Source organism: Colossoma macropomum, unplaced genomic scaffold (assembly GCF_904425465.1).
Source record: "Colossoma macropomum unplaced genomic scaffold, Colossoma_macropomum, whole genome shotgun sequence".
Taxonomy (NCBI): domain Eukaryota; kingdom Metazoa; phylum Chordata; class Actinopteri; order Characiformes; family Serrasalmidae; genus Colossoma; species Colossoma macropomum.
The window spans coordinates 14,957,796-14,974,011 of record NW_023494788.1 but is presented as its reverse complement, the minus strand read 5'-3'; the positions used below and the strand labels follow the sequence as shown (position 1 = coordinate 14,974,011).

At 39.5% G+C, this 16,216-nt stretch overlaps 1 protein-coding gene across 1 annotated transcript; it reads right to left on the bottom strand.

Moving 5' to 3' along the window:
- Positions 1 to 310: 310 nt before the first annotated feature.
- On the bottom strand, positions 311 to 15,940 carry si:dkeyp-115e12.6 (centromere protein F). Its single transcript, XM_036568584.1, has 12 exons — positions 15,741 to 15,940; positions 14,473 to 14,715; positions 13,017 to 13,213; positions 12,594 to 12,697; positions 12,289 to 12,341; positions 11,826 to 12,108; positions 8,574 to 8,755; positions 8,010 to 8,135; positions 7,032 to 7,160; positions 4,198 to 4,320; positions 2,100 to 2,235; positions 311 to 1,521 (listed from the first exon to the last, which is right to left on the bottom strand). Exons 2-12 carry the CDS (start codon positions 14,632 to 14,634, stop codon positions 341 to 343), a joined length of 2,676 nt encoding a protein of 891 aa, XP_036424477.1. The 5' UTR covers positions 14,635 to 14,715; positions 15,741 to 15,940; the 3' UTR covers positions 311 to 340.
- Between the last annotated feature and the right edge of the window lie 276 nt (positions 15,941 to 16,216).

The window sequence follows — 16,216 nt, the reverse complement described above, 5'->3', positions numbered from 1 at the left end:
GGTCTGACTTGTCACCTGGTTCTGAAGAACCTCCAGCTTTTTCTGGGACTTTTTTGCCCTCTCTGCTTCCCTGTCTCTCTGTACTCGTAAATGTTCCACCTCCAAGACCAAAATGGTAATATTATCCAAGTCAGTGCCTTCTTGGTTTTGTTCTTGGCCTTCAAGACTTCTGTCAGACGTACTGCTCTCTGTATTCTGTTGCGAGTGATCTGCAGATTTTGTCCGAGTGCCATATTCTGTTATCAGGGACGTTATTCTTGTTTCCTTGGAGAGCAGGGTGTTCTGAAGGTTCACAGACTCACAGAAGGAAAAAGCATCAGGAGATGAAATTACGTTATTTTCAACGACTGCAGTAACGTAATCTGTGGCATTTGACTGGTTTCCAAAGTTGCAGATAGGTTAAAGGCATGTTGTCTTTTACATTTTTGTCTTCCAGGCCAGCGGACCTTTGTAGTCGGTCTAACTCTGCTTGAAGTTCTGCAATCTTTAGACCTTCCAGTTCATTGTTCTTGAGTCGTTTCTTCTCCTCCTCCCTCTCCCTCGCTCTCTCCTCTCGCTCCTGCAAAAGCTCAGACTGAAGCTTCTCAAGTTCCTTTTGCATTTTCTCCTTTTCTTCTTCAAGCTGTTCTTCCTTGCTTTCCATCTCAGCCAAGGTCTCTTTGAGCTTGATGTTCTCCTCTTTGCTCTCTTCCTCTTCTCTCTCACCCTCCTCCTGTCTTCTTACAGCCTCCTTCTCCAAAGTAGCTACCAGTTCCTTGAGTCTAGCACTCTCCTTCCTCTCCTGTTCCAGCTGGGCTTCCAGTTTGCTGCCTTTCTCTTTGAACTCCTGGGCCTTGGCACGATGTTGCTCAGCCTGGCTTGAGTACTTCTTGCTCAGCTGCTTCAGTTTGGTCCTGGCCTCGGTTTCTGCACGCCTCTGAGTCTCAAGATCGTCCAGACGTCGCTCCAGCTCATGCTTGGTGTCCCTGAGCTCATCCCGCAGAGCAGCATTCTCTTTCTTTAACTCCTTTATAGAACAGGAATCCTGTTTCTGTCCCTGATGGGAAGAGGTTGAGTTTTTGGTTCCAGGGTCACGATGAATGTCTGTCTGTGGAAAACCTTCATCTTTAAACATACGCTCACTGGTTGAATCAGACATATAGGAGTCTGTGTCCGTATCTTCTATCCCTGTGTCTTGTTCGGTAATAGAGCTGTCCATGTCAACTTCACCAGGCCTTCCTGCTCTGTGCTGACTCCCTTCATGCTCTTTGATGCTTAGTGTCACAGAGTCTCCAGATCCAAATTCGCTGACATGTTCCGACTCAATACCTTCACCAGGTTCTCTGTCGGGTGGATATGTTAATATCCCTGGTCTGTCAATCTCTCTTGGTCTTCCGGGTTTTGGAGCTCTCTTCTTCTGGGTTGAGTACTGAGGAGGAGGAGAGCGATCATGGTGGACGGAGAGAACAGGAGTTAAGCTATCTCCAGCCACAGGAGTAAAAGAATGAGAGACCAATGGTGGAGGAAGAGCTGCAAGCTGGGCTGAATATTAGAGGAGTGAGAGACATGGTGAGAACGCAAGGTAATATATACACAGCATAGGGTTGTCACAATCAGTAATTAAGTGATCTATTATTTTTAGAGAGGCACCAAAATTTCAGCCACTGTAAGTTTCCAGCTAAAAACGGTTAAAAATGGCACTTTCATTTTTGGCCAAAAAAGGAAAAAAATGGCAGAATATTTTGGCATAAAATAAAAATAAGATTAAAAAGGACTGTGTTTATCTACCTATTTTTTCTTGTTGTTTCTTGTTGTTATCACTGCTGACCCAGTGAGGATGTATGTTTTAAATTCATGATTTTTTTTTAATTGAGTAATCAAGTTTAATCACATAATCATGACAGCCCTAATACAGATATATTAAACATCAGTTTATATCCTTTCTATATTCATTATCTTCTTAACAAAAGTTTAAACAGATCAGACTTTTAAAAAAAATGTACCATCTGATATGTTCCAGCAGGTGGAAGCAAAAACACATGATACTGATGATAGAAGCACATGAAAGACATCCACGTGGCACAAACACATTAACAATCCACTCTCCCTCCTTTCCTTACCCTGCAACTCCTTAATGAGCTTCAGTGCTTCAGCTAACTCTTCAGTTAGCCTCTTCACTTCTGCCTCCAGACTTTTCTCCCTCTTCTTCAGCTGCTCCAGAGACACTCTGAGGGTCTCACTTTCCCTCAGTGACTCCTACTGGCCAAGATCAGTGATACAATACAGGAAAACAGCAAAATATCATCTGTGGCATTAAATAATAATGTATTTCGCTGTATGCCCTGCTGTCACAGTAAATAATTAATCAGTGTCTAGACATCATATGAATGTTCTAACAGTGGCAAAAAACACCAACGCTGGCAAAACAGGTGAGGCAAGGCTCATGCAACTGTTTAAAAAAAATAAATAAATAAAAAATTATGTATTGTAACAACAACATTGTTACATTGCTATGATGAACTTGAGTTTCTGCCCTAAGGAGTTTGCTGTATCATTCAGTATTCAATAAGTCACACAGGGTTTCTGCATTTATAATTCACAGTGCAAAATCTCCAGTATTGAATTAACAGTTACAATGTTCATTGGTGACCATGCTGCAGGAGTTAACGTGTAATAGGGGATTTTGCTGTGAAGCTACTGCAGCAGATACACTCCTAATATCTTCAGCAACAGTAAAAAAAGACTGCAACAGTGTTAAGCCACTAGATATAATGCCATTATCTCCTAAGGACTTATTTTGCTGAGTCATTAATGGCAGTTAAACAGCTGCACCACTTGTGGCAACTGATGGCGCCTTTTAGAAGCCCCACCAGTTACTCTAACCGTACACACCTTTTCAGTGAGAGAGTAAGTACATTTTTTTAATTCTACACATAACTTAAATTCTTATTGTCCTCATAAAATAGTATTTTTAATAACAAAATATAGTGTAATCTTTTCATTTACATTTCTAAAAACTCTTTTTTATTCGTATACGATTTTGTCTTCCTCAGTCCACCACAAAAATTGCATCTTGGTCCTCTAGGACAAAAGGTTTGGGTACCCCTGCCTTAGAAGTTAACAGGCTGTTCTTGTTACTGCACTTTTTAAGACTGATACATCATGGCTGTCCAAAACAGCAACTTTACAGAAGTCAAAAACGTTCTTTACTGTAATACAAGTTAATGTAAAGAATCCCCCCCTTTCCCAAGTAATTTTGCAGCATTTCTCTCAGTCCATTCATTATAATTTTTTCACATAATGTAAAGATGTAGGAAAATAAATAAATAAATAAATTAAAAAAATCAAAGAAATGGAGATTTTTTTGGATGACAATCTGTAAATGACCTTTGTTTCTGGTTGGCTGCCCTGGATTGGGCTTCATTCTAAAAAGTACTGAAACACTCTTTACAACTTCAGTGTGAATGGGCGGGGCTAAACTGCTATGAACTGAATGGGTGGAAATATGTAAATATATTGGTTATATATATATATATATATATATATTAATTCAAAATAAGCTGTTTTTGCAGCTTAGTTTCCTTATGTGGACCATATTGACTGGGGAGTGAAAAGTATATTTTGACACAATGTTTGCACACATTAAACTCCATTTCTGTAAAGTGAGGAAAATGTTTTTGACAGGGCAAATTAAAGTTGCCATGGCAATGTTTAATCAGATCTGGGGTGCTCTTCTGACTGATCAACTGCCATTTCGCTCTGTCCCACCCAATTTTTATTGTGGCAATAAAAAAACTCGCCAGCATGTGTATACTGCACAGCTTGCATGTGGGTATGTGGGCGTATGTGGATGTGTGTGTGTGCACGCGTTTTTGTAAATTTCCTGAACAAAATAGCTCTGACGTCTCAGGGAAAACCAGAAAACCAGAGAGAAACAGAGGTAAATAATGATGTCAGCCCCAACAAAATCATGCTGATTTTGTAAACTGCTTTAAACAAAACTTTCATGTTTCATTTTGTAAAACTGAAAAGGCAAAATATTCTTGTATTTTGTTACTGAGATTATGGCTAGACTAGAAAATTATCATTATCATTATATATAGGTAGTTACATATGTAAAGTAAATATGGCACCTACTGTACATATGACACCATGTCCTGACATTGTATGAAAACACACTTATTTGTGTTTGTGTGTGTATACAGGGTGATGGCGTACCGTGAGTTTTGCCAGTGTCTGAGTCTCCCTCTTCTGACTTTCAGTGAGATCAGCCTGTGTGCTCTTTAGCTTGGCCTGCACTCCCTCCAGATCCCTTTCCACCGCCTGCTTCTGCAGAGCCAGCTGAAAAGAGACACACAGAGACCCAAACACACATAGAATGAGCTGACTGAACACAAGGAGAGTGAAAGAAGGAAGAGGAAAATAAAGCAAGTAGGGAAAAGGGGGAGTAGAAAAAGAGGACAGTGGAAAAGGGTGAGTAAAGGGAACAAGGAGAAACAAAGAAGGAACAGAATAAAGACTAATGCTGGAGGACAGGCGTGGCAAAAAACAGCTCATTCCAACAAATTATTCATGAAGAACTTGGCCATCACGTGCTCTGTAGTGAAACAATTCCATGTCACAGCAAATATGGTACATCCATGCTGAAGTAGAAAGGCAAGACATAACTCTAATGTATAGTACTATTCAGACAGGATTAGTTTTACATAGGGAGGTGGGGTAATACAATTATTGCCAGTGTTTCTCAGCAAATTTAATCCCATCCAATTTAATAGTTATGTTCTCTTTGCAATCAAAAATGCATTTGGGTATTTTAAACACTTTAAACAAAGTACTTTATCACAAAAACGATGACTAGTGTCATACTGCTGAGCCCTATGTAGGTTATATTAATCCCATACGAACTGCCATGTCAGTAAAGATTCCATTGTATCCTGTGGAAAAGAAGTTTTGGCATATGGAGGCACCAATATGTATTGTCCTACCTCAAAAATTTTTACATTGATTTTTTCAATGTCATTTTTAACATGGTGATGTTGACTGTGGTCTGCAAACTATCAAGCTAATAACAAGGCTTAGCACACCGTACATTCAATTAAGGCAGCTAGGTAGATGGTTAAGGGTAAAATACTACATTAACTGCTTGGACATATTTTCTGCTTGTGAGCAGCCCAATATACTTAATATGGAACTTTTTTGGTGTAACAGCAATACGTAAATTAAGTAGCCACTCTCCTCTCTAATTTATAAGGAGACAGCTTATCCAGAGTGAACTGGTCATAATCATCATAAAACTCCCTGTGGTAAAATTATATAACCTCTCATGTAAAACTTCCTGTTCAAACTGTACTTCTGATATATATAAAATACAAAATGATAAACATCATTTATGGATTCAGTGCCATGGTTCATGATTCAAGAAGCTTCACAAACATACATTAGTACAAACCAAACAGTATGAATTATGACCACGTGCCAAACCATGCATTCCAAGTGATGAAATTCAAATATTAACACACACAGAAAACATTTCCAGTTAAACAACTTACTGACCGCCCAATTTTGAAAAACAGGACAATTCATCACTCTTATTTAAATATTCCGAGCTAAAATAACAATAAGACTGTGCAGCCGACTGCCAAAACACTAATAAATCAAACACTTGCACACAGTTATAGTACGACAATCCACTATAATAGTCTAGAATATGCAAAGCTAAATTAACAGTTTGATTCTCCTGTTTTAAAAGCCCTTGTTCAATACTTCTTTTTAGGTCACTTGTTTTAGTTAACACAACACCAGCACAGAGCACGGGGCACGACTGATCACCACGTTTGACTGACATATTTACCACATGACTGAAATAGTGGCTTATAACCACACAAGTCTTAGCGGTACTATGAATTCATAACATGCGTGTAAGAGTTTAATCAGTTAATCGGTTTGAATTAGATTAGATTAGATATCCACATGTACAAGCACAATATAAACAGTGCACTGTTCTGACTAGTTATTGTCAGTCGGGGTCAAACGCTATTCATATCCACTTTCTCCTGAGAAAGCTACAGGCCCAGGCCTCGGTGCCATTTGCCCACAGGCTAGCAGTGTTAACGACATGAGAGTGTTGTTTTACTGCTAAGCAAACAAAGACAGATGAGTTAAACACACACTATCCCACTCGTCAGGATGAAAAATAACACACATTTTTTTTTCTTAACTGCAGTATACAAACAGACAGCTGGGCATGCAGTCTGCATGTCTCCGGATCTCCACTTACTGACCCCTTCATCAAGCTCAGCCTACACCCCCAAATAATTACTACTGAGAGAGAGAGAGAGAGAGAGAGAGAGAGAGAGAGAGAGAGAGAGAGAGAGAGAATGTATAACTAGTTTAATCAATTCACACAGAGATTACAACACTGACCTTGACTCAAGTGCCTTCTGTCAGAAAGCCAAGAGGAAGAGAAGGAAAACGAGAAAGAGAGAAAGAGTGACCCAGGGACAGAAAGAAGTGTGAGAAAGCAGGGGGGAGCCCTGAGGCCAAAGAGGGAGAGAGGTGACATTAGAGCATTGACCTGTTGAATACATACTGAAACTCCCAAGAGAGACAGAGCGAAAGAGAGAACAGAACAGAAAGCAACAGAGAACAAAGAAGAAAAGGGAACATACTGTCACAAACGGCCAAGATAAAACTGTATTAAATCGACATCTCTTTGCAATAACTTTTATACTACTTAGAAAGGAAGAAGAAAGAGCGAAAACAAAAAAGAAGAAACAGTCAGCAGAAAAAGAAAAGGGAAACAGAGTCACAAAGTCACATTTGTGTGTAATAACCTTTGGAATACAGAGAAAACAAGAGAAAAGAAGAGAAAAAAAGAGGACGGGAGAGAGGAGGGAGAGAGAAGAGGGTTATACAACAGGGGTTTAAGGAAGCGCTCAGAGACAGCTGTGCCTGCAGTATGTTACATCATGAGTGTCTGAGTGTTTGTCATACTGGGTCTGGGCAACATGAGCTTACAAACGTGTTTTGTAGTGTTTGTATGTGCAGAACACCTTGTCATGCTGCGCCTGTAGTGTGTTGTGTGCTGTTCTTGCTTGCTGAATCTCCTGGTTGAGTCTGTTGCTCTCCTGCTGATGTTGCTTCTCCATAGACTGCCTCTCTCTCTGCAGTTCCAATAACTCCTACAAATACCACCACACATTTAAAATCCATATCTGTCCAATCATCCATGCACCCATCCATTATTCCATTCATTTATAATCCTGAGATAAAAGACTAACTGGAGTTTGGAAACTAACAAACTTTCAGTGGTGGCATAAAACTAAGAAATGGTTCTTTTACAGGTGATAGAAAAGGTATTTAACATTAATGTACATTAAAGGGCCCATATCATGGAAAACTGAATTTTTCTCCCACAGAACAGAGTTTGATGTAGCATGTGAACACTGAAGAAGTTTAAAAATGTAATGTTTACTAACAAGTCCATACAGTCCGTACATCGAAACTAATTAGCAAAATTCACTGCTTTTTAACTGTTTTTGTCACGAAAACCAATGCGTTTTAAATATATAATCCTATTCAGCATTTGGTAGTTTAGCCCGGCCCATTCACAATGAAGTCATAAGGAATGTTTCAGCCTGGACTGCCTTTTGAATGAGAAGAGAGGTCATGTACACATCATTCCTCAAGGCACAAAAACAGCCTGTTTAATTCTAAGATAAAAAGAGGTTGAATGGTCATCTAAAAATTAATTATGACCGTTTTCCATACATAAAACCTCACAAACATAATAAGTGGACCTGAGGAGAAAAACTTAAATTACAGAAAACTGTAGCATATGGGCTCTTTAATGTAACAAGATTTTAGTTCAAACAATGTCATACTCTCTATGCCAAATAATCCAACTCTATAGGTCCATTTGTCATGAAATGTTCACACAATGGAAGTGGCAGCTGGTGTAAATGGTGTAGGCTTTGATATGATAGCTAGTATGAGGGATGCATGTTTAATGCACACAAAGCATTACTCACTTTCTGGTGCTCTCTCTCCATGTCTTTCCTGCGCTGCTCAGCATTGCAGCGGCTGGTCTCAGCGTTCTGCCTCTGACACTTTAACTCCTCCTGCAGCTGCTTCACACGCTGTTCAGCTGCCTGGGCCTGCACACATACATACACTTATTGTCTATAATATATTACTAGGGATGTATCAATTATTAAGATCCTGAATTTGATTCAATACAACGGTGCCTCAATTCAATGCATTTTTAATACAGCAAAAATAAGGAGTGCCTAAAAATGTGTGTATGTTATGCAATATATTAATGTTTACGTTTTAATTATTAGAGTACAATATCTGAAAGCACTACTAAAAAAATAAATAAATAAATAAATAATTTTATTGCTCAAAATGACAGTTTGTGAGACGAACAAATGTGATAACAGCACTGAGAAGTCACATTATTAAAGGACAAAATAAATGAAAAGGCAGAAAAGATGAAAAGACTCTTTTTTGGTCACAGCATTTAAGAGTTAACCAGCTAATGAATAACACATTTCATTCCCTCTGTGTGTGTCTGTGTGCACGTGCATGCTCACCCGGTCCCCTTCCTGTGTGACGCGCGTTTGTGCACGGGCCAACTCGTCTCTGGAGCGAGTAACATTCTGCTCTTTCATGCTGAGCTCTTTCTGTGTCTGAGCAAGACGAGACTCAGTCTCCCTACAGCGCTCCTTTTCCACCTGCAGCTCTTTCTGCAGCCCAGAGACACGCACACACAGATCTGGGAGAGAGAAAATGTTGAGATACAGATATAAAACTACAAAACTTTCCTAGAGAGGTTGTGTATAAACTTCCCAAAATATTTTAGTAATGAGTATTTGTAATAATTTCTATCTTAACATTAATCCAGATTGTTAGCCATTAATTGGCCAATAATAATAATAATAAAAAAAGAACTGACAACCTGCAATTTTATCAGTATCAGTGAAAAACTGCAACTTTTTTTTTGGGGGGGGGTCAGGGCAGCACCAGGCACATTCAATCTCAGAACGTTGTGCACCAGTTTGCTACGGTATCAGAGTTGAATGACATTTCGTAAAAACGAAGTGCGAAACGGTTTGCAAAGGGCTTTGAGGTACGTTTTCTTTCATCTCTCACCAAGAACAGCCTATTCTTGTTATATTTAACACATTCAATGTATCCAAACCTAACTTTTCGCATGAGAATAAAATGTCATGAGGTGACAAAAAAAATTTCATTAAGAGAAGTAATAAAATATAGGAGGTGATAAACAGAAACCGAAACTGAAAACAAATCTAGTACCACCCCAGTTCTACAATATTTATATTATTTAAGACTGTACGTTACTGTTGTTTTACCTGGGGTCAACAATTGAGAACCAACAAAAAACTAATGAATTTATCTAAAACTACTGGAGTATAACACCAAAATATAACTTTAAAATTATTAGTTATCAGAATTTTTATCCTCCTAAATTCAGTACTGGCCACAAAATTTTCATATTAATCAGGCCCTACTTAATGCATCATGTGAAAGTCATGAATATTTAATTATTTATAAGACATTTTAGCAGTGAAATCTGAGTTTAACAGTCAAACGCAGATATGCTTAATTTAAGTTTAACAATCAAATATAGTCTTGCATTGGAAAGCCAAATGATTTATTCCTATACTGCGCTGTAATATCCCATAGAGTGTTCCGGGAACACAGCATGTGTCAGTGAAAGAGGACAATAGCAGATTACCTCAGCAGTGACTACACATAGCCCGACACAATGACGAGCATTCAGATCCCTCATACAGCACTAAACAAACTCTACTGTGTACATACACGCACACACGTTCCTCTCTCAAACATACATTAAAGCTCTTGCAGCCATAAAACAGACACACACAGAGACCTCTTTCCATAATAAAACCAACAACTACTGAATAAAATAGAACTACAGGAATGAATTACAACTCAAAGACTGAGAACCATATTATGTTCACTGTAGACTGACTGATACAAACGTTTTGTGGCCAAAACTGATTTTAGGAGGCTAAAAATTACAATAACCGATAATCAGCCAACACACTTTTATATTTACATTTTAGATTTTAATTTTATATTCCAGTGGTTTTAGTTTTATCAGTCAGTTCTCAATTATCTCACTTCTTAAACTCAAATGAACAACAGAAACTCAAATAGTATATGCACTATGGTTAGAGCTACCCAAAATGCTTTGCACTCACCTTTTATTGTCCTCATTTTTCATTAGTTCTCTATATATTTTTTTGTGTTATTTTTGTGCTAAACGGTAGGTTTGGATGCATTTTATATTTTTTGTAATACTTACTAATACTTCCGAAGATTTAGTTCAGCCTGTATTGCTGTCATATATTTAAACAGAGAGTAATACACATTGAGCTGCCCAGTTTTGTGAACCATCAGTCGAATTCCAGCAGTGCTGTGACCAAAAAAAAATACTAATTATTGGTGTATTATCACCAATATTATTAGCAAATGCCTATAATACCATTATCACGGAAAAATCTTGTTTCTCCATTTATGTTGTCTTTTACTTTTTTTTTTTTGCACAATTTGAAAATTTTAGCCTTTCACTGGTTTCATTTCATAATTAACGGACCAATAGAAATAGAGATTACAATTACAACTTAATAATGTTTTTTCCTTCTCCTGTTTAATTACCAAAGTTTTGCTCCAACAGTGACGATGCAAACATACAACCGACATAGTTTTGGTCGCACTGTAGTATTTACAGTAGTTTTCGTTACAGATGAGTATTGTATGCCAGCCGAAGCAGTCTTTATCTGCTTTTTGAATCTCTGTCCCTGACAGGAACCTCTTCTGTTAAACCTCTTATAGCTCATTAGATCACTTTGTCTTAAAAATGGGACAAACCTAATGCAAAACAACCAGAAAAAAAAATGGAAAAAAAACAATTTTCACAAGACATTCTAAATCTAACACTTCAATTCAGCTCCACAGCCTCAGTTTATAAAAAATAATAAAACCAGAGACATCTTCATGGGCCACGATGTGATGAGGGAAGAGTCACATAAAAGTGGTGTTTTTTTACCCTTTTAAAGCTACCTCAAATACCAAAATTACAACCTTCCCACCTTCCAACTCAAAATTGACACGTGACACTCTGCCCTATAATGCAGGTACAGTATTCCGTATACAATGATGAGTCAACCCTGGATTTGCTGCATGTGGTTCTAAGACAAAACAGAATAAACAAACAGCCAGAGTCTGGAGCTCTAGTGTTTAATTCTGGTCCTCAAACGGATGAGTCAAATACAATAAGACAGCATCTGCTTCCTTTTCATAACACACCCTGTCTTATGACAGATTACAAAAATAGCTCAATGACAGGACAGCGTGTAGGCTTTTACTGCACAGGCCTAAAGCTCTAGCTCTAATTCTAGTTCCTCTGAGTGAACTGAAGGAATCCCCCATTCTTTACTAATATGCAAAGCAATACTCAAATATGCAACGGCCACTGGCAGGGCTGCATGACCCAAGTCAAAGTGGCTACCATGGCAACACACTACAAACAGTCCCTTTGAACGAAGGGAAGCTTTTATTTTTTCCATCAGACCCAGAACATCAGAGAGCCAGTGGCAGAGCACTAATAGTCTCATTGCACTTTCAAATGACTCTTTTTGTGAACCTAGTTCATTTTATGCATATTTATTAGTCCTGTGGTTTTATACATGGTGTGTGTGACTAGATTATAGAGTTTTGTGCATGTGTTATGTTTCTATAAAGTCAGGTTTTTCATTTGACTGTTCTGGCTTTCTCACTGTAATAGAGGCACTTACCCTCTCTCTCTCTCCTCAGCGCCTCCGCAACCCCATTATCCTGTGAATCAGAGTCTACAACGACATCACTGGACGAGGAGAATGAAGAAGGGGGGGACGCTGGTCTTCCTCTGGGAGTGGACCTTGTGTCATCCCGTTCCCACGGAAACACAGAGGAGTGGGTACGTGCTTCTGATTGGAGGACTCCACGCCGGAGGGATGGGGTTTTGTGGGGTTGCTGAGAGAACGGTGATGAAACTCCACCCACCGAGGGTTTGGGGCTTTCTCCAAACAGAAGCTGTTGCTACAGAGGAATAGGACAAGCAAAAACTGTTAGTACCAAGAATTCTGTTTTAAGTCTGTTTAAATATTTGATTAATTTGCCAAAACTTTTCCTAAGTGTCCAAAAAACGTGCAGGACAAAGTTTATGCAGGTCAGTTTAGAAACTGAGGTGAAGGACTGTTTGTGTTTGAGGAAACTCACTCTGACATGGTGAGCTTTAGTGTCGCATTCTCCTCTGAGACCACTCTTACCACCTGCAGAGATACAAGCACAGAGAATTGACGTTATATATCTAGGCTCAGAGCACAGTGTCACAGAAAGAATAAAAACACACTGTGCAGTGATTTGCTCTTGGAAACAAATAATGATTTCTTTTACAAGTTTCATTTGGGGTTCAGGTTTCTCTGAATGATATGGTACTAGTGCACAACATTAGAAATGAAGTGATGAGGAGTGACAGAAAAACAATATGGAGCAAAGAAAAAGAAAAACAGAAGGGAGGATACCGTTTTGATCCCAGGGTGAGTTTATGTTCCAGCATGGAGTGGAAAACAACATGGAGTCTCCTGAGAGACTATCCTTCTGTAGCTTTTCCAGCTCAGCCTCCAGTCTGGGGGAGGGAGAGACAGGGGGAGGTCAAGAGGAAGCTCTAAATCATTTAGCACCTCCATCTTAATTAGTAGAGGGCCGTAATCATGCAAATTTGATTTCCTGAATTTCCTTTTATTTAGCTCATGGCAATCCACAGAGATTTCCAAAGCTATTTAGGATTCCACACATCCTGATGAAGCTGACACTATGAAGCTTACATGAGTATGTTAATACACACCTATTGTGCTAGTCATGCTTTGTACATTTGTATACTGTTACTGTGTGCATGTCACTGGTCACTCTATTGCGCTTCTACTGTGAGGCTGCAGGTCTCTCACCGTTTAACCTCCTGTGTGAGCCTCTGTGTAAGTGTTTTTGCCGACTCGAGTTGGCTCTCAAGAGCGCACACGTGAGCAGCTTTCGTCTGAAGCTCTTGGGCCAGTCTCTCCCTCACTCGCACCTCTGCCTGCGCCCCCTCTCGAACTCCCACCAGCTCCCTCTGCACTGCCGCCAGCTCCACACGTACTTCCTCATACTGAGACAGGGATAGAGTGGTGTAAGGGTTAAAGACAAAATAATAAAAGCACCAGCACTGAAATATCATATGTAAATCCTTTGTCAGACAATTCAACCATACATCAGGATTCCCAGTGACCTTTGCATGGTAAAGAAAGATAAAGTTTGGATTGATATTTACAGTATTTGACAAACACTCTTTAAATATACTATACAGTACTGTGCAAAAGTCAGAGACCACCCTTCATTTATGTAATTCCCAGTCAAAATGGACATTAAGTACAAGTAAGTACTCATGTTTGAGTATCAGAAGCCTTAACACATTTGAATAAGAACATCAATTTGTTTAGTAGTTAGTGTGTCCAGGCTTAACCTTTATGACAGTTTCCATTCTTTTCAGGAGACTCGCTTTCAGTTTTTCAAAGAAATCAGCAGGGATATTTTTCCACAAGTTGGCTGTACTTTCGTTTTTTCAAAATCCAAGATTACCTAAACACATTTAGTGATGTTGAGGGGTGGCCAGTCCATTGTTCTGAGAAGACCAGCAGCTTCTTTGTTTGATTTGCAAATTTTCTTCTTTTTTGTGCATTTCCTTTTCTCAGTAACAGCTTCTTGACAGCTACACATCCTTTCAGACCTATAGCATTGAGTTATGTTCTTACAGCGGAAGGAGAGACAAAAACCTGTGCTTTTTTTCAGATCTGAAGTAAGAGTGGAGCTTGATTTTCTTTTATCTCTTAAAAGATGATCGTTCCTTTGACTTTCCCCTTCCTTAAACAAGTAGATTATTCTATATTTAGTCTCATTAGGAATATCCCTTGAGAAAGGAATAAGTTGTATGTAATGGCCATGTTGACTGGAAATTGAACTCATTAAGGTTTATATGTTAAATATATATTTATCCTAGATCAGTTTCATAATGCAACCACAATATGTTCAAACGACTCATAGCTCATAGCCAACTGTATGCTTGGCTCAGTGAGAAACAAACAAAATAAATACCTTTACCTTTTGCTCCACCTAGCTCTACAAGAGCTCTGCAATTACAAGGCTGGCTTAGTTAATGCCTGCTACTTATAAGTCCATTAAGCTGACAGTTTTTATAATTACAAATCTTGCTTCATCTATAATTACAAATACTGCAATACCTTGCCTAATGCATTATTGTACAAAAAAGGTCTTCAGTCATTTCATTTATTTCAGACAGTTGATCAAGCACAAATCAAGCACTTCCATTTCGCAGCAGCTCCACAGATAAATGTTATCAAGTCACGCAACCTTTTGCTTCTGTTTGTGCAGGGCTGCCTCAGAGTTGTCCAGCTGGAGCTGCCTCTGCTGTCTCTCTCGGTTCAGCTTCTCATTGTGCGCCTGAAGCTCCTGAACCTTTTGCAGGACACGGCCAGAGAGACCTGCGGTCCAGTCTTCTGTGGCCCAGCTCATCGTAGCACACACTTGCAGCCACCAGAACCAGAGCTGTGTTACAGAAATCCACCAGGGTTTACAGACAGGTGGTTCTCAGTTCTGGAAACAAGAGAACAGGCATGACAAAGTGAGCATGACCAGGTGGTGAAAGACAAGATCTGGAAATACTTTACATTACAAGGTTCTAGTTCCAATGGAAACTCAGTGCAAAACAGCGTTCTGCCTCAGGGAAGTATTTCTATCCATACTTGTTTCTGACTTGGAGAGTGACTACATCCACTGCGGGCAATCCAGCAACAAGCTGGTTCATCCAGTCTGCAGATGTGTAAGAGTCAGTTTGTATTTTTGTTCAGGTTCTCATGGAAACACACTCAAGGGAATTCTGCTGCCAAGACACCGACATGGCAGATTGCATAAATAATAAAATATAAACGACACAAAGGTCACTCAGAAGAGAAATAAAAGAATCTAATCTTTTTAAGCAGAAATCTAAACTGGGTTTTGAAATAGACTCTTTTGTTCACTGAAAGTGTTCATCCATTCATACGGAAAGGTGTTGTACAGTGAGAGGAATGTGGAAAATCCGGATCATGGGTCCAACTACAAACTTCATATCTTGATCTGAGGAGCTCTCGTGCCTGTGGACCTTCGGTCACGCTGATTAGCAAAACAAAGCAAAGAGCCTGATGTTAGTGCTGCCAATAAAGGGATCAGGGAGCAGCCAAAGAAGCTGCTTTGGCTCTATCTACAGCTTCTCTCACACTTTATGTAACTTATTTGCTAAAGGACTTTAAACATTATTTACTTTATTGCGCTTTGGATTACAGTTACGAACTGAACCGAATATCGTTATGACGAAGAAGCATCTTTAATGGATGGTAACGTTAGTCACCAAGCAAACAACCGCTTGTCCCCCGGTTTATTATGGCAGCTCCCATTGCAAGCATGATTTAAAAAAGGGAAGGAAAAAAGAACGACAAAGTGCAACAGCCTCAAAGCCATGCCTGATGCCAGCTAAAAAAAAACAACAAAAAGCCAGGCCAGTGTACTGAGATTAAATTATTAACAGACACACCGCGTCGCGCTGCTTAGCTTAGCTAGCGAGTATGTTGGGGATCACTTACCGCCACTTCTGGGGTTTGTAAATCACGGTCATTCATTTCACGATGCCCGACGTAAACCATTTGGAAGCAGAGATTTCTTCTACCGGTTGTGTACAAAATATCGCGTCTGAAAACTAAATGAACCCAACGATATCTAAGCTAACCTGCTATCCGACAACACAACAGACGCGGCGCGTCTCGTGCGCCCCGTCAGCCCTCCTAAACTTGATTTGACACGAGGCGGAGAGGGTGACGTAGTTAGAAGGCGGGGCCTCGCCTCCCCTAGTTTCCATTTCAGCCACAGGAGGGCAGAACACAACTCACAATGTGACTGAAACAAGATCATACACACCGACCAGTCGCAACATTAAAAACACCTTTTTTTCTTCATTATATCAATTCCATTCACCGTATAGGTGCACTATGGAGTTCTACAGTTACAGACTGTAGCCCTCTTTCACCCTGTTCTTCAATGGTCAGGACCCCCACAGGACCAC

Bases quoted from the DNA above. Each gene is read 5' to 3' on its own strand.
- si:dkeyp-115e12.6 (XM_036568584.1), bottom strand. From the start codon at position 14,634: ATGAGCTGGGCCACAGAAGACTGGACCGCAGGTCTCTCTGGCCGTGTC. The intron at 12,342-12,593 runs GTATCCTCCCTT...GTATCTCTGCAG, and splicing joins CTCACCCTGGGATCAAAACG to GTGGTAAGAGTGGTCTCAGA. The intron at 8,756-11,825 runs GTAAGTGCCTCT...TCTCTCTCCCAG, and splicing joins GCTGAGGAGAGAGAGAGAGG to ATCTGTGTGTGCGTGTCTCT.